General features: G+C 33.2%; 1 protein-coding gene and 1 long non-coding RNA gene across 3 annotated transcripts; one reads left to right on the forward strand and one right to left on the reverse strand.

The window, feature by feature from the left end:
• The first annotated feature begins 501 nt into the window (after positions 1–501).
• On the forward strand, positions 502–21,517 carry LOC149709366 (inactive dipeptidyl peptidase 10-like). Of its 2 annotated transcripts, none has more exons than XM_089864728.1 (21): positions 502–612; positions 1,373–1,468; positions 1,537–1,631; positions 2,242–2,316; positions 2,691–2,743; positions 2,833–2,911; positions 2,972–3,089; positions 3,880–4,034; positions 4,104–4,234; positions 4,293–4,342; positions 4,943–5,022; positions 5,113–5,265; positions 5,367–5,417; positions 5,968–5,996; positions 6,057–6,397; positions 7,328–7,406; positions 13,558–13,755; positions 17,287–17,444; positions 18,450–18,584; positions 19,307–19,434; positions 19,516–21,517. In XM_089864728.1, exons 1-21 carry the CDS (start codon positions 588–590, stop codon positions 19,618–19,620), a joined length of 2,334 nt encoding a protein of 777 aa, XP_089720854.1. In that variant the 5' UTR covers positions 502–587; the 3' UTR covers positions 19,621–21,517. The 2 variants fall into 2 exon arrangements, with proteins under 2 accessions (XP_089720854.1, XP_089720855.1); XM_089864729.1 differs by having other exon boundaries at positions 7,331–7,406.
• On the reverse strand, positions 4,227–6,196 carry LOC149709367 (uncharacterized). The gene is made up of 4 exons (XR_016381359.1): positions 6,066–6,196; positions 5,938–5,994; positions 5,397–5,421; positions 4,227–5,325 (listed from the first exon to the last, which is right to left on the reverse strand). It is a non-coding gene; the product is annotated as an uncharacterized LOC149709367 (long non-coding RNA).
• Positions 21,518–21,901: the final 384 nt, after the last annotated feature.

Raw genomic sequence — 21,901 nt, forward strand, 5'->3', positions numbered from 1 at the left:
TGGCCATGTGGGCCCATAGATCCCAAGAATTTTAATTAAAAAACTTGACATTGGCCACCTTTAGAAAGTTTTTAATTATTTATCTGGCCACAAGACCAGTAGGACTTCCAAGCATTTAATTTTTAAACGGGCCCAGCTAATTTTTAAAGTGAAAATTTGTCGAAGGGTTATCGCATTGGACATCACTTGTCTACATACTACTATCTATTCGAACCAAAGCTGACTTTGATTGAGAAGATATTTGATTATCCCTTTAAATAAAATTTTAAAAAAAATCTGTTCTAGAAGATGCCACGATTGTCAGATAGGATTTAAATTTGTTCTTCAAAGTCGGGCTGGGCTGGTTGCCCGTCGTTAAACCCTTTGTGAGGGACCTAAAGCCGCGCAACCAGCTGTGTTCAGCTGGGGACGCTCTTCATAAATATTTTGACAGAATTTACGTCTTGAAGTTTACGTTTAAACCGTTATGTTAAAATTAAATTATTTTTTGTTTGCAGGAGTTATCAACGTTTGATCCGGACGGTCGCAATTGGCGTGGAATATTTATATCCTTGCTCGTTATAGCGGCCGTCTGTTCTCTCATATTGATGGCAATTATCTTCCTTAGTCCTGGTAAGTCCTTAAGGCGCATGCTCGAAACTCCCTAATATTCCATTTCGGAAGCTATTGACTTAAATATGTAAACAACACTCTCTCCTTTGTTAATTTTACTTTTTACCAGAAGTAAATAATACTTCTCTTCGGGAGAAGTGTACAACTACAAAGCGGGGGTATAATTGTAACATGATTCTTCCCAACGTCAGAACTAAAACATTTGGAGAAAGGTTACTAAACCAAATCATACACATACGCCATGTAAATAGTACCCTCATCATTACTCTATTAGCGCTTAACTATTTGCCAAGGCGCATGCATGCGCTTGTGCTGATTTTTGTCCCACGTCAAGGCAATCAAGGTTTGTGGGTTGATTGCTGAGGATTTAGTTCCACCAAACAGTTATAGAATTCACCATAGCACGGTGTGATAATTACCCATCTGAAGTTTGATGAGCAGGAGAGCAAACTAAAAGGAGCTCTCTCGCCTGGGGGGGGGGAAGAATCATGTTACATAACTAAAGTATTAAGAGGATACAGAGTGTCATCCTTCTTTTATTATCCCCTTCTGGTTTTACCCAATTAACATTGATTATCGATTTAAAATAAATTAACTATTTTGCGATTGCATTTGCTTCAATTAGTTTATGTTTTATTATTAAATTTTAGCTATAAACTCGATTCACAATTAGTGTTTTAATACCAAAAAGAGTAAAAACCAGAATCAAGTGAACTTATTGCCATTTAATTATCTTATTTACTTGCGATTTTCTAAACAGTCCCATGTAATAATTCAAAGAATGCCAAGTTAACTCTGGATGACTTAACGTCGAATAGATTTGTACCTTATGAGTTCAACGTATCTTGGATTTCCAGTAGGTGTTCCATAATTTAGTTAATCATCTTTAAAATTAAAATAAAATTAACTTTAATTGCTATTCAGGTCAGGAATTAGTTTACCAAGACCACGAAGACGCGCTAATATTATTTAATGCCGAAACATTAACGAAAACCATTTTATTATCAAACATTACATTTGTAAGTAATCCACCTTATTCCCGATGCGTTTGCAAAGGCTTAACTGACAAATTTGGATCAAAATAATGCATCGTCTACTTTAGAGTCGAAAATATTGAAACTTTTCAGCACTGGAGCAGACGACTCATCGTTTTGATACAGATTTGTCAGTTAACAATGGCGCCTTAAGCCTCGGCACATGCATCGGGAAAAAGAATGATTGACAATATAGTATACCTGAAAAGATTCGTAAAAGCAAAAGTTCATCTAAAAAACCAAAAGTATACTTCATTGAAGCTTGCTCTCGCCGTGTAATATGAGAACCACCCTCTCTTTATACTCAGAATAGTGTCGACCCCCTCTATAGTAACAGATTCTAACTCTAGTACCAAGAATTAGCTTGTGGATGGCCAACATAGAGTACTATTTTCTATGATACTTTGACCCTCCCCCAAAAGGTCTTCTCTGATTGGTCAGTTCGTGTAGGGGTTGAGAGGAGGGTCGTGTGTTTCTCATTTTACATGGCATCTACAGCCAAAGGGTTGGAACTGTGGACGAAATACACTTTTGGTTTTTATTTATGACTTTTTGGTAGAAGTTATCATTTCGTGTAACTTAATTAAATTTCCAGAGACAAAATCACGTGCAAAGATGTAAATTATCATCCGATAAACGATATTTACTCCTCATGTCCAATTTACAATGGGTAAAATCATACGCTATGTTCTTTACTGTACATCAACGTGTAGCATTCGTACTAGACGTCTTGCAACTTAATTTGTAGACGTTATGCCTAATTCGAGTATGAATGAACTAGAAGGGGCGCGTGATTAAAAATTCCCCGCCTAACTAAAGCGCGCTAGACGTTGACGTACTGTACTGTTCATGTTTTTCAATTTCACGAGTGTCCGTGGATTAGAAACAATGGAGAGAAATACTGGGAATGTATTATTATGTAAAGGTTCTACCATAAGATGATTATAACATTAAGTTTGACACTACCCATTACAGTAATTTATCTCCATTGACTCTATAAAAATTTGTTTGTTAGAAAATCTGATTTGGTGATTTGTTTTAAAGGTTTCGGCCACTAGGTGGCAGGCCGAATATAAAATATACGATTTAAAATCCCAGTAGGTTTGCCTTACAACTATTATCCATTTAACTTTGTACGAGTAAAGACAGCCATCTTTACCAATTAACATAATCCTCTTTTTTCAAGAACTCTGGGAACCCTCCCATTAGAATCTCCGACCAATAAAATTGCCTTGGTAGAATGGGGTCCAACTGGCAGCCAAATGGTGTGACGTCAGCATTAAATTCAACTAAAGATTTACTAACTCAATTTTAACCTACTTAAGATATTTATATACGCCAATGACCTTTATTACGTCGAATCGGTGGGTTCCAAGGCTTACCACCTCTCAGTTTCTAATAATCCTTACGTTTTTAATGGGATTTTAAACTGGTTTTATAGAGGTGATTATATATTATAACAGTAAATTATGCGTTGAATAGAAGCGAGAATGAATAAAAGTCAGCTTCGTTGCAAACTGTTTCCACCCTTTTCCCACAAAGGGAAGGAGCTGTTTTAAGTCGCACAATTCATGCATCTCCCTATTGGCTCTACGACTTAATAAACATATGCTAGTAGCAAAGGAAACCAGCGTTGCCAGTCCAGACATTTTTTTTGTTTTCGAGCCGCCATTTTTATATATGGTGGCAAATTGAAACTCAAAAACTAACCATAATGCCCGTCTATATGATATAGGCAGCCAGTGTACTAAGTATTAGTGAAATCGGTTGATATATGCGGGAGTTATTCCACATGCAAGACTTTTTACATTTATGGCCGCCATTTTTAAAGATGGCTGAAAATCAGAGCCCAAAAGCCATAAAGCCCATATATAGTATTTAGGTAACCGGTGTACTAAATATAAAATAAATATGTTGAAATGGACGGATGTTTTTGAGTAAAGAAGGTTCTTTACATTTCTGATCGCCATTTTTCAAGATGGCGGCGGATCGCAAAAATCTTTCTTAAAACGTGCCTACTACTTAAGAGTAACGTCCAAGCAAAATTTTAGCCTTCTTGGTAAAGCGGTTTGGACTGGACCTTCATTACTTCATTATCTATCAGTCAGTCAGACTTTTGACTTATACATGGAAGACATTATCCGTGCCAAATGAGGCTTGCTATTCATTCACGCTTCCTATAAATAAATAAATTCCTAATACTACTTAAAGTATTCTATAACTTGTCTGGCAGAAAAAGTAATGGAGACTGACCAAGGTTTATGGTGGCTAGCAGACGGTTCTAAATTAGCGTACGTCGTTATAGACGAAACTATGGTCAATGATACCAATTACTTATATTACGGGAGCACTTTATATCCCAAAGTTTTAAATATGAAATACCCCAGGGTAAGCACGGACTTAGGGACTTACCATCTATTTTCGATTTGGTTTCAAATGCACGTTGGGGTATTTTAGCCTGGGGGTCCATTACCAGTCGCGACATTGTGGGTTCAATCATTGCCAGGTACCCCGTGTACGCAACAGGTTTGCCAATTAAAGCACCCACCTCGCCAAGTACAGCCACCAAAAGATATCCTCCATGAAGGGTAATTACTTACCACGATATTTTAGTGGAACGGGGTATAAGTTTTAACAATTTTTTAGGTACTTATACCTCACTGGAGTTTGCTGGGTTGACGCAACTCGGATAATTGGTTTCGATAAATTTTTAGTTTATTACACTTTTTAATGGTGAAGCTAAACCTTAACAGAAATATATAATGCTTCTATTCAAGAGAAGTTTACCTACCACAAAACGGGGTACTTGTAATATGATTCTTACCTACATTAGAACTAAGACATTTGGAGGGCTCAAGGTTACTAAACCGAATCACCTACGCGATAAATAGTTCTCTCATCATTACTCTATTAGCGAAGGCTTAACTATTTGTCAAGGCGCATGCGCTTGTGCAGGTTTTTGTCCCACGTCAAGACTAGGTTTGTGCCTGGTTGATTTCTGAGGATTTAGTGCCCAGTTATAGAATTCCCCTTAGCACGGTGCGATGCACATCTGAAGTGCAAACAAAAAGGTGATTGAGCCTGGGAAGAATCATGTTAGGCCTACATAACTTAAGTATTAAGAGGATACAGAGTGACACACTTCTTCTATTATCCTCTTCTGGCCCTAACCATTCACAATTTCTTGTATGACGTAGCTATGACGTTAAAAGTTAACTTGACTTCACCATTAAAGGGTGGTAATTATCAATTAAATCAACTTGCAATAAAATCTAAATGACTTAAATTTTTCTCAGTAAATTGGTCACCTAGAAGTCAAAGTGCGTCATGGGTGACACTATGTTCTTTCGTCCACCACAATTGGCTCTGCGTGAAGGTAAGGTCTGTACTGTTTTAGCCTGCGGAAGACTGTCAGTTGACGATGGCAATCAAGATGTGCATTTGGTTCAAATATTTCTTTGCGAAGTTGATGGAAATCACGGCCAAAGCCAAACACTCTTGGACGGAGTTTATTCATTCGCCCATTTTGTCCGTCGATGGCCAGAATGTCTTCGCTATTTTACGGCGGGAAACTACGCTATTGGATAGTTTCCGGCACGTTGCCGTGGTGCCTTTCAAAGTGAGTCTACACCATTTTTCTTATGTCTTATTTTGTAATATTGTATTACTATAACTTTAACTGTCAATTTTATGTAAACACAACTTTTATTGTAAATTTAGTTTCAAGAAAAGCCAACATTTGTTACTTACGGAGCCTCTGACGTCGCGGAGGTAGCTAGCAATTAACATTTGTTTAATTATTCAGGGTGTTTCTGAGAAGTGTGCCATGAATTAATAGGTGTGTTCTTTTGGGGTCAAACTGAGTGAAAAGTGTCAAAGAATATGGGTTCAGTTTCGAAGATAGGGGTTCCCAAACATTGATTGGCCTTTAAAACTAGGTAGGCACACTAGTGGAGTAGGCAAATCGGCTTGCTCCTCTTGTTTAGAAGTATTGGACAATTTCAATAGCCTTCATTGTAAGAACGTTGTCGAACCCTTTATCAGGCAGAAGTCCGACTTCTGCCTGATAAAGGGTTCGACTGAGAACTGAAGGCTGAGAAGTGTACTATCAAATGTGTAATGTGACACTCCGTGATATTTCCTGGTCTTTGGGCAGCCTATATCTCCGTAAGTAAATGTTGTAGACACGATGTTCCATGACACTTTCACCTCCGTTCGACCCAAAGGACACACCCATTAACTTATGGCAGACTTATCAGAAACACCTTTTACACTATAACTAATTAAATACCCCTAATTAAACCTGTAAAATCATCGCAAGCTTCTTGCCAACGACGCCAAAGGGAATCTGTAAGTTAATTGCATAATTATTTTTCTCTCAATTACTTTTAATCAATGTACTTGTTTTAGTTTCTTTACCAAAGTTCTGGAAAACCGTCCCGAACAGAAACATGTTTTTTCAACGAGTATTCGCGACCGCGATGGATTTTTGCGTCAAGAGCCATCAGAATCCAAATGCCTTACTTGCGCCATGGATGACTGCGGGGTCGTTGACGCTATTTTTAGCCCTAACGCCAAGTATTACATTCTCATCTGTCGTGGACCTGACGTGCCAAAATTAGAAGTCTGGTCCGTGGGGCACAAGGAACCCCTTTTAATATTGGACTCGTATTCACAAATCAGGACTGCCTGGAGACGCAAGTCCAGACCTTTTGTTCAACATCTGAGAGTCCCACTTCAGGAACAATATAGTAAGTAACAAAGTTGAGTGTTATTAAAATCCGTGCGCTAGTTTTATCTCTATCAGGGGGAGATAAGTCTTAAGTTTATAAATTTATAAGATATGTTCCATAAGTATGACACGTAATGCTATCTGGGACTTACAGCTCGAGTTGGTTCGAGAACGACAAGCGAGAATTGAAGTCCTACACTCGGTGGTGGTTAATTTTGCAGGACTTCCATCTAGTCCTATTTAGTCTGCTTTAATAAGCCCCAATTGACAGAACCTCACTCACCAGGCGTCGCTTTACCTCGAATCTATGACCTACCTCACTCACTTCATGACAAGCTCCAGTTTGTAAGCAGTGACAAACTTATGGAACATATCTTATGAACTAATAGTAATCATTCTGTATTAATTTTTAAACGAATATAGTCTGACTTTGAGGGATGAGCTAGACTAATCAGGAGCAGGTGCATTTGCTCCTGACCTCGCGTTGCTACGTCACAGTTCTATTACACCAACATATGCATAGTCAAACATCCAGGGAATATCTACGAATGATTTTAAAATTCAAATTAGTTCGCGATTTCATATATAATTTGAATTTAACACCTCTGACCAATCGCGTAACGCCCTACCTTTTTGTTACGTAACAAAATTCCCGTGGCACACGGCTTCACGTCGAAGGAAATTTTGCACGAGATTTGATAAAAATTGCGCGCGAGATTTAAATTTTGTTAATATAAATGCAGGGCGTTACTCGATTGGTCGAAGGTGCTAATTTAAAACTATCCATGAAATCTCATTTAAACTAATTTGAATTTTAAAATCATACGTAGACTGTATTTCCTTTAATGTTTCACTCTGCATGATGATCTTATAATTAGTTCAAGAATCCATAAGAAAAACAAATCACTTGATTTTCCTTTTCACACTCCCTTTAAATGCCTTTAACCAGTAGATACCATTGTCAAAGTCTTGATGCCATCAAAAGTGGAACCAGAAGAAGGGACCAAATTTCCTCTTCTACTTTTCGCGTAAGTACATTAAAATAAGACATACAAACCAATTTCGCATGTTAATCCCGTAGTTTAATTTTAATTGAGTCATAATACCCACAAATACATACATTCTATGGCAAAATTCCATAGGGGGTAAGACAATGTTAAATCCCTTCGTAGTACCAACTACCAGGAGTACTGGGGTTTTGAGAAACGCTCTCTTTTGCCCCCTCCGTTTATGGAACCTTCTAATGGCCGGAACTTTCGAATTGAAGCTTTATTTAATATTTTTTATTTTTGACCCAAAATTGTCTGGACTGAACAAGATAAGGGGTATTATCTAGTGCACTAGTTTTCAGGCGCACTTGATAAAACGGCGTCTGTTACCGCATAGAGGGAGTAGAAAAAGGGGGAGGGATCAAAAAGGGAAGGGAAGGTAACACGAACGGCACAGTCGTTTCTGCATCTCACGCGCGCCTATCACTATAGAGGATATAGTGTACAGGAGTACACACTTTAGCCTTTGCCAATACATAAGGGAATATCTCGTCAAAATCTGAGAGAGGAGAAGCTACGGGGTGTGACGTCAATATTGATAGTGTAAATTGTATGGCCTGAGCTGACGACTTCCAATATGGTCGCCAAAAGCCGTTGGAGGCTGTGACGGCAAGAGAAGGTTCGTGGCAGTAACCTATTGGATTACTTATCATCATTATATTTTGAAAAATCTCGTCTGCTTTACTTATATTCTGTATGGAAGCAGAGAGTACTAATTAGACAAAGGTAACCATGTGTCTACATCCGGAAGTAGCTCCGAAAATTTAACGACAACTTAATACAATAACAGTCTACTCCTCTTCTGTATATCCTCTATGCTACCACGGCGCAAAGTGGAGAAGCCAGACGCCATGTGATATATTAAGAAGGAAATTCAAAAGTTTATCACGTTATTGTCGCCTATGCCCTTTCATTACTGCCCCACTTTCTGTTATTTCTCTTTGTTTTTAAAAGTTTTGTTATTTTCAAGTGCGCCTTTTGGAAGAGTATAAAATTTATGTTTATAGCAATATTTTTGCCCAAATGGTCATTTAATTCCGTCCGATAGAAGTTTTGGTTTATATTTCCGCGAGATAATGCCAGTAATTAAGAAGATTAAAAATATAATTTTATATTAGATATAAGTTGTTGCGGTGAATTTCAAACTGTGCAGGCCTTAATTAACTGATCATAAGGTTACGATTTTAAGTCTTCAACATTTTAGGTTATTATTCGGTTTTTCAGGGTTATTATTCGGTTTTTCAGGGTTATTATTCGGTTTTTCGGGGTCATTTTTTGGTTTTTCGGGGTCATTTTTTGGTTTTTCGGGGTCATTTTTTGGTTTTTCGGGGTCATTTTTTGGTTTTTCGGGGTCGTTTTTTGGTTTTTCGGGGTCGTTTTTCGGTTTTTCGGGGTCGTTTTTCGGTTTTTCTGAGGCTTTTTTCGGTTTTTCGGGGTCATTTTTTGGTTTTTCGGGGTCATTTTTTGGTTTTTCGGGGTCATTTTTTGGTTTTTCGGGGTCATTTTTTGGTTTTTCGGGGTCGTTTTTTGGTTTTTCGGGGTCGTTTTTCGGTTTTTCGGGGTCGTTTTTCGGTTTTTCTGAGGCTTTTTTCGGTTTTTCGGGGTCATTTTTCGGTTTTTCGGGGTAATTTTTCGGTTTTTCGGGGTCATTTTTCGGTTTTTCGGGGTCATTTTTCGGTTTTCGGGGTCATTTTCTGGTTTTTCGGGGTCATTTTCTGGTTTTTCGGGGTCATTTTCTGGTTTTTCGGGGTCATTTTCTGGTTTTTCGGGGTCATTTTCTGGTTTTTCGGGGTCATTTTCTGGTTTTTCGGGGTCATTTTTCGGTTGATCAGGCCTAGGTCAAGGGGTCAGGTTTCGTGTATTCTAGCCACCAATACAGATATAATATACAAGCCCCTCCCACATACAAATATAAGTATAATCTCATAACCATATAAAGATTCCCAGTGTTGCTTCTATATAAAATCCCAATGAGATGTGCGTAGATACTCGAAGTTTGTCTGATCAGAGCGTTGAGATGCTAAAAACGGCGCTTGGTTGAAAACGCTTTGTAGTTATCGATTTTTCAACTCAGGCTATTTCTTTCGAATAGGTAAATGGGAGGGGGGAACATTTCTTATTTTTCCCACGTCGTTTATATATTATTATTTTCTTCACTTACTTTCTCTCTAGAAATATTGATTTGCAAACGGTATTCGCCCCATACGCGACGTAGTTATGAGCAAAAACTCAATAGATGCGATACGAAAAAAAAAATATTATTCTTAGTTTTTATAGATGTTTCTAACAGACGTTATTGCTATTTTTTATCCTTATCAAGATACTATTTCAGTAACGCTGTATTTCTTAAGAAATTAAGGTTTGTTGTAATGTAAGGGATTTGGCTGAAAACCAGGTTATGGGAAATTCTAAAACCATATGTATTACTTCTGGTTGTTGATAAAAAATATAATTTGAGGAGTTGAGTTTGCGGAAGTTATGCTCTTCTCGGAAACACACCTCAAACTTATTTCATTGACTGATATTATGACATAGGTATTGTTGTTGTGATACTTATGGCTAATTAAAAAAATTAAATGTATTTTATAATTTATTTAATTGTAGGATTTATTTTAAATTTTATCTAATTTTATGGTTTATTTTAAATTTTATCTAATTTTATGGTTTATTTTATAATTTATCTAATTTTACGATTTATTTTATAATTTATCTAATTTTACGATTTATTTTATAATTTATCTAATTTTACGATTTATTTTATAATTTATCTAATTTTACGATTTATTTTATAATTTATCTAATTTTACGATTTATTTTATAATTATCTAATTTTACGATTTATTTTATAATTTATCTAATTTTACGATTTATTTTATAATTTATCTAATTTTACGATTTATTTTATAATTTATCTAATTTTACGATTTATTTTATAATTTATCTAATTTTACGATTTATTTTATAATTTATCTAATTTTACGATTTATTTTATAATTTATCTAATTTTACGATTTATTTTATAATTTATCTAATTTTACGATTTATTTTATAATTTATCTAATTTTACGATTTATTTTATAATTTATCTAATTTTACGATTTATTTTATAATTTATCTAATTTTACGATTTATTTTATAATTTATCTAATTTTACGATTTATTTTATAATTATCTAATTTTACGATTTATTTTATAATTTATCTAATTTTACGATTTATTTTATAATTTATCTAATTTTACGATTTATTTTATAATTTATCTAATTTTACGATTTATTTTATAATTTATCTAATTTTACGATTTATTTTATAATTTATCTAATTTTACGATTTATTTTATAATTTATCTAATTTTACGATTTATTTTATAATTTATCTAATTTTACGATTTATTTTATAATTTATCTAATTTTACGATTTATTTTATAATTTATCTAATTTTACGATTTATTTTATAATTTATCTAATTTTACGATTTATTTTATAATTTATCTAATTTTACGATTTATTTTATAATTTATCTAATTTTACGATTTATTTTATAATTTATCTAATTTTACGATTTATTTTATAATTTATCTAATTTTACGATTTATTTTATAATTTATCTAATTTTACGATTTATTTTATAATTTATCTAATTTTACGATTTATTTTATAATTTATCTAATTTTACGATTTATTTTATAATTTATCTAATTTTACGATTTATTTTATAATTTATCTAATTTTACGATTTATTTTATAATTTATCTAATTTTACGATTTATTTTATAATTATCTAATTTTACGATTTATTTTATAATTTATCTAATTTTACGATTTATTTTATAATTTATCTAATTTTACGATTTATTTTATAATTTATCTAATTTTACGATTTATTTTATAATTTATCTAATTTTACGATTTATTTTATAATTTATCTAATTTTACGATTTATTTTATAATTTATCTAATTTTACGATTTATTTTATAATTTATCTAATTTTACGATTTATTTTATAATTTATCTAATTTTACGATTTATTTTATAATTTATCTAATTTTACGATTTATTTTATAATTTATCTAATTTTACGATTTATTTTATAATTATCTAATTTTACGATTTATTTTATAATTTATCTAATTTTACGATTTATTTTATAATTTATCTAATTTTACGATTTATTTTATAATTTATCTAATTTTACGATTTATTTTATAATTTATCTAATTTTACGATTTATTTTATAATTTATCTAATTTTACGATTTATTTTATAATTTATCTAATTTTACGATTTATTTTATAATTTATCTAATTTTACGATTTATTTTATAATTTATCTAATTTTACGATTTATTTTATAATTTATCTAATTTTACGATTTATTTTATAATTTATCTAATTTTACGATTTATTTTATAATTTATCTAATTTTACGATTTATTTTATAATTTATCTAATTTTACGATTTATTTTATAATTATCTAATTTTACGATTTATTTTATAATTTATCTAATTTTACGATTTATTTTATAATTTATCTAATTTTACGATTTATTTTATAATTTATCTAATTTTACGATTTATTTTATAATTTATCTAATTTTACGATTTATTTTATAATTTATCTAATTTTACGATTTATTTTATAATTTATCTAATTTTACGATTTATTTTATAATTTATCTAATTTTACGATTTATTTTATAATTTATCTAATTTTACGATTTATTTTATAATTTATCTAATTTTACGATTTATTTTATAATTTATCTAATTTTACGATTTATTTTATAATTTATCTAATTTTACGATTTATTTTATAATTTATCTAATTTTACGATTTATTTTATAATTTATCTAATTTTACGATTTATTTTATAATTTATCTAATTTTACGATTTATTTTATAATTTATCTAATTTTACGATTTATTTTATAATTATCTAATTTTACGATTTATTTTATAATTTATCTAATTTTACGATTTATTTTATAATTTATCTAATTTTACGATTTATTTTATAATTTATCTAATTTTACGATTTATTTTATAATTTATCTAATTTTACGATTTATTTTATAATTTATCTAATTTTACGATTTATTTTATAATTTATCTAATTTTACGATTTATTTTATAATTTATCTAATTTTACGATTTATTTTATAATTTATCTAATTTTACGATTTATTTTATAATTTATCTAATTTTACGATTTATTTTATAATTTATCTAATTTTACGATTTATTTTATAATTTATCTAATTTTACGATTTATTTTATAATTTATCTAATTTTACGATTTATTTTATAATTTATCTAATTTTACGATTTATTTTATAATTTATCTAATTTTACGATTTATTTTATAATTTATCTAATTTTACGATTTATTTTATAATTTATCTAATTTTACGATTTATTTTATAATTTATCTAATTTTACGATTTATTTTATAATTTATCTAATTTTACGATTTATTTTATAATTTATCTAATTTTACGATTTATTTTATAATTTATAATTCATCTAATTTTACGATTTATTTTATAGTTTATATAATTTTACGATTTATTTTATATTTTATCTAATTATACGATTTATTTTAAAATTTATCTAATTTTACGATTTATTTTAAAATTTATCTAATTTTACGATTTATTTTAAAATTTATCTAATTTTATAATTAAACATTTTTCTATTAAAAAATTAAAATAGTATTCGGGGAAAGCCATCATGTAGGGGTTTTCTTCCCATGTATTTTCCCGTAGCCCCTGTAGAAATGTTTACACTGCCGAACAATAATGTTACTGGTGAAGTTAACAGCAGGGTAATGCCAAAAACTTCATGTTGAATTTAATTTCTTATTAAAATCCCAAAATAAATTTAGTGAGTAATCATTGCATTTAATAAACCTTTTAATTATATTTTGATATAAGTAACATAATAACAATAAATATAACACTTCTAATTGCAAAATATCTTAAAAAAGTAATGGTTTTTTCCCCTATCATATTTTTCTTTGCAACCTCACTATTAACCTGTCTTTAGTTGCAATAAGTTCAGAACACTCTTGCCAATTTGCCAAAGTCCTTGTTATTTCATAGACCAATGATCATTTTGTGTGTTTTGCAGGGAAAGGGGTGTTGGAGGTCTTTCACTGAATGACTTCTCGATCGGTTTGCCCGAATATTTCAGCGCTTCTCGTCATTATTTCGTAGCCGTGATGGATGGGACATTTCGTGGAGCTCGTTTACTCGGCAATAGAATGCTACATTCCGCTGATTTCAGAGTATCTGACTCGGGAGCCGAAGATATCGCCTTAGTTGTCAGGTAACAACCATTTGACCCGTGTGCACCGCTCTAACCTTAGACAAGATACCATAAAGAGATAGTAGCGTAAAAGCAAACGTATCATTAAATTTTAGGTTCAAACTTTTTTATCGAATCTTACTTATGATTATTTCAGAAAAATGTTTTGTGTTTTATTATTCGTTAATTTATAAATTTAATTAAACTGAATTAATTGATATCAGTAACGCTAGGAGGAAGTCAATGTTAGATGTGGTTTGGTTCAGTTCTACTCCAGTTTAGGAGGGAAGCGAACTCCTAGTCATAAAATGAAATGTTTAGGTTACATAACTAATTATACCTTAAAAGATTGGTCTCTTTCTAAATATAAAGGGAATTGAATATTAAATTAAAATAAATTATCTCTTATTACAATATGAAAATTAGCATTTAATTAGTCTTAAAAATAATCAAGGACTACTGCGTCACCATTGGTTTAGTGTCGTCTGCTAAATCGAACCTTTAAAATAACAGCCTTTTACTAAATATAAAAGGAATAAAATATTGAAAAATAAATGAACTCTTATTACAAAATAATTAGCATTCAATTAGTCTTAAAAATAATCAAGGACTACTGCTCCAACCGCTATTGGTTTAGGGCGTCTCACCCCTAGGAGAATGGTTGAATTCTCAAAGTCTGAGAGAGGTAAGGGTAAGGTAGGCAGGGGTAAGAGGTTCGATTTAGCAGACGCCACTAAAGCAATGGCGGTAAGCGCAGTAGTCCTTGATTATTTTTAAGACTAATTAAATGTACTAATTATCATATTGTAATAAGAGATTTATTATAATTTTAATATTTAATTCCTTTTATATTTTGAAAAAGACCTTTCCTTTAAATTAGGGTATATTATTATGATACCTGAACTAGGACTGTTCACGAGCCGAGCTGAGCGAGCTTTTTAAAAGCTCGGCTCGGCTCGAGTCAAAAAAACGGCGGCTCGGCTCGACTCGAGCCGAGCTGGGTCTTGGCTCGGCTCTAGCTCGGCTCGGCTCGAAAATGATCGAGCCGAGCCGAGCTGGCTCGATTAACATATACATGATTAAAAAAAATTGCTACTACTAACGTCAAACTTGAGAATGACTATAAATGCCATCCCATGTTTAGGAATGTAGTGGTTCAGTAAACCCCGCTCTTTAAAATATGCTCAAGGTTAGAGACGAGAGATTTTTCCCACGCTTTATTTCATGTAAAGATACAACGGAACGCTATTGGTGGAGAGAATAAAGACTAAAAGGAAAGCACTATATCAGTGACTAAGCTCGCGAGCCGGCTCGCGAGTCGGCTCGGCTCGATGCCTATCGGCTCGGCTCGGCTCGACCATAAAAAAGCTCGCTCGTTAAATAATCGAGCCGCAAAAGTGGCGGCTCGGCTCGGCTCGAACTCGGCTCGCTCGTCACGAGCCCGAGCTGGCTCGAGCTCGTGAACAGTCCTAACCTGAACTTTTCATTTAAGTAATCAGTTACTAGGTTGAGACACAGACCTTTTTTGACTTAGCAGAAGTCAACACCTGTGCGTCTAACCCTTTAATACCTTATCGATCGTTCTTGATCTAATAAGGGCGGGCATGCACCTGTGTACCGATTTCGTCTCGTCTATCTAATTTATGGGCCAATAATAATTGACGTTGATGAAACGCTTCTAACGTTTCGCTATTGAAGTCTAACTAAGTAGTCTTAATCCAATTATATCCTGAAATCAATTAGTGAAATTAGGAAACAGGGCACGTCGTTAGTTAAGAATTATTTTTCTTCAATTGAATTCGAAATGTTTCCTAAAGTTCAATGCTCGGGTTTGTAATAAGGTCAGGGAAAAGTTAGCTAGAATAGTCAGTGAATTTAAAAATTATTTGGACAAAATGGTCTGGTAATTTAAATAATTATAACCAAAGTTTTTGGTTTTCTAAAATTAAAAGTGCAGACCATTCTTTTGTTACCCCCTAAATACCTAACAACATGATTCATGAAACTTTTGTGCGCACCGTTTTCGCGCATCTATTTTATGCTATTTGTTTTGCAGTCCGTCTTTTAATTAAGCTTATCGACACGGGACTACATTATAATTGAAATTGTTTAGACCAAGGCTTAAAAATAAAACACGTTACTATAACGTTACAATCACATTCTCAAATATATATATGATTATATTTCTAACAAATATCCCTGTTAGCATTGAATTGACAACTAGCTTTTGGCCTTGAAAATGTCAGGGGAAATCAGGGTTAAGATCATAAGTTCATAAGGTATTTTCCATAAGTTTGTCAATGTTTACAAACTGGAGCTTGTCATAAAGTGACGTAGGTGAAACGTCATAGCCGTTAAGGCGCTGTCAAAGGCTTAGGACAGACTGAAATTATGATATGTTGGCCATAAGTTTGTTAATCTCTGGTTACAAACTGGAGCTCGTCATGAAGTTTGTGACGTAGGTCATAGATTCAAGGTAATGCGACGCCTGGTCAGGCGCTGTCAAGGGGGCTTAGTAATGCAGACTAAATAGGACCTAAATGGAAGTCCTGCAAAATTAACCACCGAGTGTAGGACTTTAATTCTCGCTTCCGTCGTTCTCCCTCGAACTAGTTCGAGCTGTCTCTATCATTACGAAGCATAGGAAGCGTCATACTTATGGAACATATCACTTATAAACTTATGTTAGGACTAACAAGGCGCTGTCAGTTCGAACACCTTGAGGGGTTTAGTTTCCATTGCGAAATTTTGGGTAAACAACTGGCTGGTGTAATTTTCAAGATCAAAACTTGGGAAAAATTCATCTGGTATAGAAGAGATCCAATAACAAATCAATTTGAAGAACGTGTTTGGCTTGACGCTGAAAACTTTGAGACGCAACTTTTGTTTCTAAAGTTGCTTTGGGCGGAGAAAGAATTTCTCGGGATTCTATTTTGATTTCCTTATGAAATTCGCTTCGTTGCAAAGTAATCGGATTTGGCGGAGCGCTTCAAAAACAAAAGTTGATTTTCAAACAGACAGAAAACGGAACTGACAAAACAGCTTGCCCTCAAACGAATATTCTATTATTGTTACGATTTGTTTTGTATCCCCTTTTATTAACATCCAAGTTTTCCGATGTATTGAAGTGATGTACAAATTTCGCCATTTCAGTCTTTGTTGTGATTTTAAATTATGGTAACTTATGAAAACATTAAATTACTGTTTAACAGTTGACAAAAGTTATTGGTGATTTACCAGGAATCTATAGATTTATAAATTTACAGAATACTGTACATTTACCAAGGCAGTACGAAAACGCATGGGACGCCCCCTCTATCTTAAAATTAGAAGCTGACTCTCATACATGTACGATAGCACTACACTGAAGCACTTAACAATCGCCTACCGAAAGATAAGGGCGGCGCAAGGTACTCTGGGAAAGTTTCAGAGGCGCAGGTCACCCATCATCATTACCTCATTTCTCCCTGATCAAGCTAGGGTTAAGATGCTAACTTGTGTGTCTTGTTTCTTTTTGTCTCTTTCCGGTGTTCTTTGTGTGGTTGTCGGCAGATACTTGGTGAAGAGCTTCCCATTTATCGATTCCTCACGAGTCGGAATCTATTCACGAGGTCTGGCTGCTTTTTGGACTATTCGAGTTTTGAACGATTTCTACTCTCCATTCGCTTGCGGCGCCACCGTCGCACCACTTGCATCTTGGAGATTTGCGGGTAAACCCCCTAGCACCGTGGGGACGGTCACTTTCTAGATCCCTAAAATTCCATTAACCCAAAGTCTTTTAAAAATCAAAATAATCGACACTGAGAAGTGACCGTCCTTTTCGTGCTAGACACACCATAATTCTTTCGTCCCTAACTTGAGGGATTCCTTACATTTTTTTTAAATCCCTTAAGAATACTTCAGAGTTTATCTGGAGGGATTCCGAATTTCGGATTTACAAATTCGAATCGTGAAAATATCTTAAGGAAAAAAATATAGAAATAGAAAGTTTTTTTTTTCTGGTTTTCGGTTTCAGCATAAGTTGATAATCTTCCATTAAGTTTCTATGTCTGAATGGGACATAAAGCGGACTAAAGGGTGGAAAAGTGACCTAGGTTAAAAATATAGGTTGGAGATAGCGGGAAAAAATGGCCACGATTGAAAGAGTGACCCTAAACTAAAAATTTCTCCCAAATGAGTCAGGCAACCCCCCCCCCATATACTTCTCTTATCCACGAGCCAGGGTATTCGTTTCATAAAATACCTGATGATGGACACTTAAAGAGGAATAATCGCTTATGTTTTCAGTTATAAACATGGGCCTTATAAACCCTAACTCTATAGGGGATGAAACTGGGAAAGGGCTTTGTTGATACAAAAACTGTGGTAAGCACGAGCAAGGGAATCTTCACAATTCTAGCATTCTAAAATTCATATCAGATTCGTTTAAATCTGGACGTGGCAAGGGGAGGTTAATGGCTACTTTAAACAGTTCTGAATGATCACCTTGCACGTGCATACCGTGGTGAATTACAACATTCTCCGTCAATTTTAGGATTACTAAGTTCTAACGCATTGTACATCCCTCTAACTTTGCCAACTTCCCATAATACATTCCCAGTCAAGAATATGTGTATTAGTTGTACGGCGTTGAATTCCTCTAAAGTTTTCGAGTTAGAACAATTGCAAATTTTGATTACGTATTCGTGACGTTATATATTTCCGTTCTGTTATAGATGCGCTGACGAGCGAACGATATTTGGGAAATCCTTCATCGACCGCTGGTCAAGAACGTTACGAAAACGCTGAATTCTCCAACCTATTATCCTTGTCAAATAAAAGGTTTCTTTTGATGCATGGCACAGCCGATCGTAAGTATCATGAAACTTCTAAACGGGGTTGTTACAAAAAGCAATAAGAGTTCAACCTTGAAGTGGAAATTCTAGGACATAACGGGGCATAACGATCTTTAAAGATTTAGTGTTAGAGGGGCAATCCGGGTTATGGTTTTGTAATTCCTCGGAGGACGGAAGTTTGATACTGGAATGGCACAGTTAGGGGGCCATCCATGGCCGTTAAAAAATCCCATCATGCTCAGCATGCTTTATAAGGCTGGGCATCATCTGGTGCAGACACCGCTCGATGGAAATATTTTTATTAGCTTAGTCATGTGTAAATGGAAGTTCTTTTTGCTATAACCAGGTGGCGCTTAAAGCTTATGCCCAACCTAAAACTAGGGTAACAATGGATAAGTTTTTCGTCCATTCATCACCCTACAATCTCGCCTTAATTTAAACAGTGGTTTTGAATTTAATTTCGAGTGACTTTGATATACCAGAATTAATACAGATAATAGAGTAATGTCAGTTCTACGTATGCAAACGTCAAACCCTTCTATCTCCTAGCTCAGTGTCATCCCCCCTACCAGGCGCGTACTGTATCCTCTCTTACAAAAGCGCGCCTAGAGGGAGGGATACACAGTCTACTCCCCTCTCTACCGACACTACTCTATAATTTAATAATAATTTACATCCCCTGTACAATGCTGCCTTTCAATCGTGAACATTGTTTAGATCTAACTTTATTTTTGCAGAAGATATCCCAGTATTTAATTCAATGTTGCTAATGAAAAAACTGGCTTCCGAAGGTGCCAAATACAGATCGCAAATATATCCAGACGAAACCCACCAATTACGAGGTGCCATTCGCCATTTTTACCAGGTAATCATGTTAACCTAAGCCTTGCCAATTTATTCTTACAATAGTTCTTAACAAAATCCTCTGCTTTTCTTTGTAATGTAGACGTTGGACGACTTTTTCGAGCAATGCTTCCGCGTGGAAGTCGAAGACACGTCGATTCATATTTTACCAGGTTTTAAAAAATCTAAAATTATGATTGTCGGCTAGATTAATTAGATTGATTTAAATTATAGTTAATGAAGGATTAGTTAGTAATTAGGTTAGTGAAAGTATTAGCTTGTTTGATGAAGTAAACCTATCTCTAAGCGAGTAATTAACATTCCAACAGTACTTAGCTAACAACAAATACAAATAAAAGTAACAGAAAGTGAGACAGTATGTATGCGTAGTTCACGTTGTCTCTGAGTCAACGAAAATAAATTATTTACTGCCACCTCGCGGTGAACTATGGGAAACCTCTAGTATTAATACAAGTCATACTCTAGAACGAGGGCAAACCGAAAATGTTACATTCATAATCGCTAAGTTTGCGCAGAAGCTTATAATCCCCACCGAAGTTCACATCAAAAGCTTTTCCCAGCTCGGCGTTGGCGATGATTTTTTTCTATGGCTGCGATCTCAGAGCCTTATTGTGGAATTTAAAATTATTTTTGACCGAACAATAATTAAATAAAACAAAGTTCCACCAGGTAAAAGGGGTGTCGTCATCTTTTCGACAGCCAATGAGAAAATAAATACTCACTTTCTGCTGTTTCAATCCGTAAAGTCGATTTTCAAATAGAATTGAGTTTGAATTTTTCTCATATTGAGAAAAACTTCAAAACCAAATGTAACTGCGAAACATACTCATCAGCAAACTGCGCACAATTGTTAAAATACATTGAAATAATATACGGTTACGTGTGCAGATTCCGTAAGCGCGCTAATTGCGCATACTCTCATAACTGCGCCTTTTTGAAGAAGCGCGAACTCTAATCCAAAGTCAGTAATTACGTACTAATTTAGGATTTGATTGGCTAGCTTTCTCAAAGGTCAAAGGGTACGTTATTCTTCGAACTTGCTTCCGAAATAGACCTTTCCATTAATTTCAGAAGAAAAGCAAACACCACATGGGCAAGGCCGCCATGTTGGGTTATTTCCCTCTCTCCCAAAAGCACCACTAGTGGCAGTGCAAGTCGACTAGTTAACACTGGCTCCATCTGGCGTTGCCTCTTGGCGCCAGGGAAATAACCTAAGCCCCTGTGTTCGTCTCTCTGCAAGTTTTTAATGGAATGGTCTATTGAGAATTGAGCCAAACATTACATTTGAATATACAAATATAACTCTAAAGAAGTTCATCATTTAACCTGCCTAGAAGTAAATTATTAGCGACTGATTTAAAAATGTGCTTTTATTAGAAAATTAATGAGTTCAAAATGAATGAGGGTTTGTGGGGCTTCTAATTTAGTCCGCTTCATAATTTGCGCAGAAAACATCACAGTATTCGAAAAATTCGAAGAAAATTATGAGTAATTCATATATTTTTTACCTTTACATTGAACTCCGTATTAAAAATTTGTAGCATTTTTAGAATCTTTAATGGTTAGGCTAGTTAGGCTTAACAACAGAATATCGAATGGTTTTGCGGGTTTTTTGATATTCGAGAAAGCATTTTTGTAGAAAATAGTTTTAAATTATTAAACAAAAAAAAAATCTTTTAGAAATTTTAGCATTTTGGGAAAACATACATAAATATGTATGCTAAGAATATATAGCATACATTCTTAGCTAATATAATATATACAGTGTGGAAAATATCATACTAACACCTATTTTGATAATTGATAAAACGGGTGAAATCAGAGGTGTAAGATCTCGATTAGTTTCATAGGTCTGTAAAAGGCTATACCAATTTTTCCGTCGGTAGTATGGCTTTAACAGAAAAAGTAAATACGTTGGTTTGATATTTTCCAAACTGTTTTCCAGCCGCATTTTATACTAAAACGTATTTTTAAAGAAATAACAAAATTAAATCGAACAAAAAATAATATATTCGAATTAATAAAATTTATTTGTGAAGCCATATAGTAATTGAAAGCCGATCAAAAAATATAATGAATAAAATGAAAAAAAAAAAAAAAAATAGAGAATTTTTATGGTAAAGTTTAGTCTACATGGAAATCAGCTTAGATAAGACAAACTTAATTATTAGACAATAATTGTTTAAAATTAATTATTATTATAAAATGATACGTAGATTATACAAAAATATTTAAACCTACCCAAATATATTGTATAAAATTATATAATTTATTATTTGAGAAATAGGCTTTTTAAAATTTAGTATTTGAGAGTTATATGAATTTTAGTTGTAAGGAAAATATAATATCTAAAGACTTAGTGCTATAGTTTACCATTAACTAAATTAACTATTTAACTAATTGTACGATAATAGTTTAATTGCGTTAATAATAGGGTTAAAGTAAATTAACCATTTGAAAATGTAAAG

Source organism: Phalangium opilio, unplaced genomic scaffold (assembly GCF_054372755.1).
Source record: "Phalangium opilio isolate 3A_F unplaced genomic scaffold, DU_Popi_V2 ptg000013l_1, whole genome shotgun sequence".
NCBI lineage: Eukaryota > Metazoa > Arthropoda > Arachnida > Opiliones > Phalangiidae > Phalangium > Phalangium opilio.

What these genes read in the sequence shown, in the direction of transcription:
- LOC149709366 (XM_089864728.1), top strand. Translation starts at nt 588, where the DNA reads ATGGCAATTATCTTCCTTAGTCCTG. An exon ending in TTTAAACTGGTTTTATAGAG is followed by an intron (nt 3,090 to 3,879) that starts GTGATTATATAT and finishes CTTGTCTGGCAG; the next exon opens with AAAAAGTAATGGAGACTGAC. An exon ending in CCCACTTCAGGAACAATATA is followed by an intron (nt 6,398 to 7,327) that starts GTAAGTAACAAA and finishes GCCTTTAACCAG; the next exon opens with TAGATACCATTGTCAAAGTC.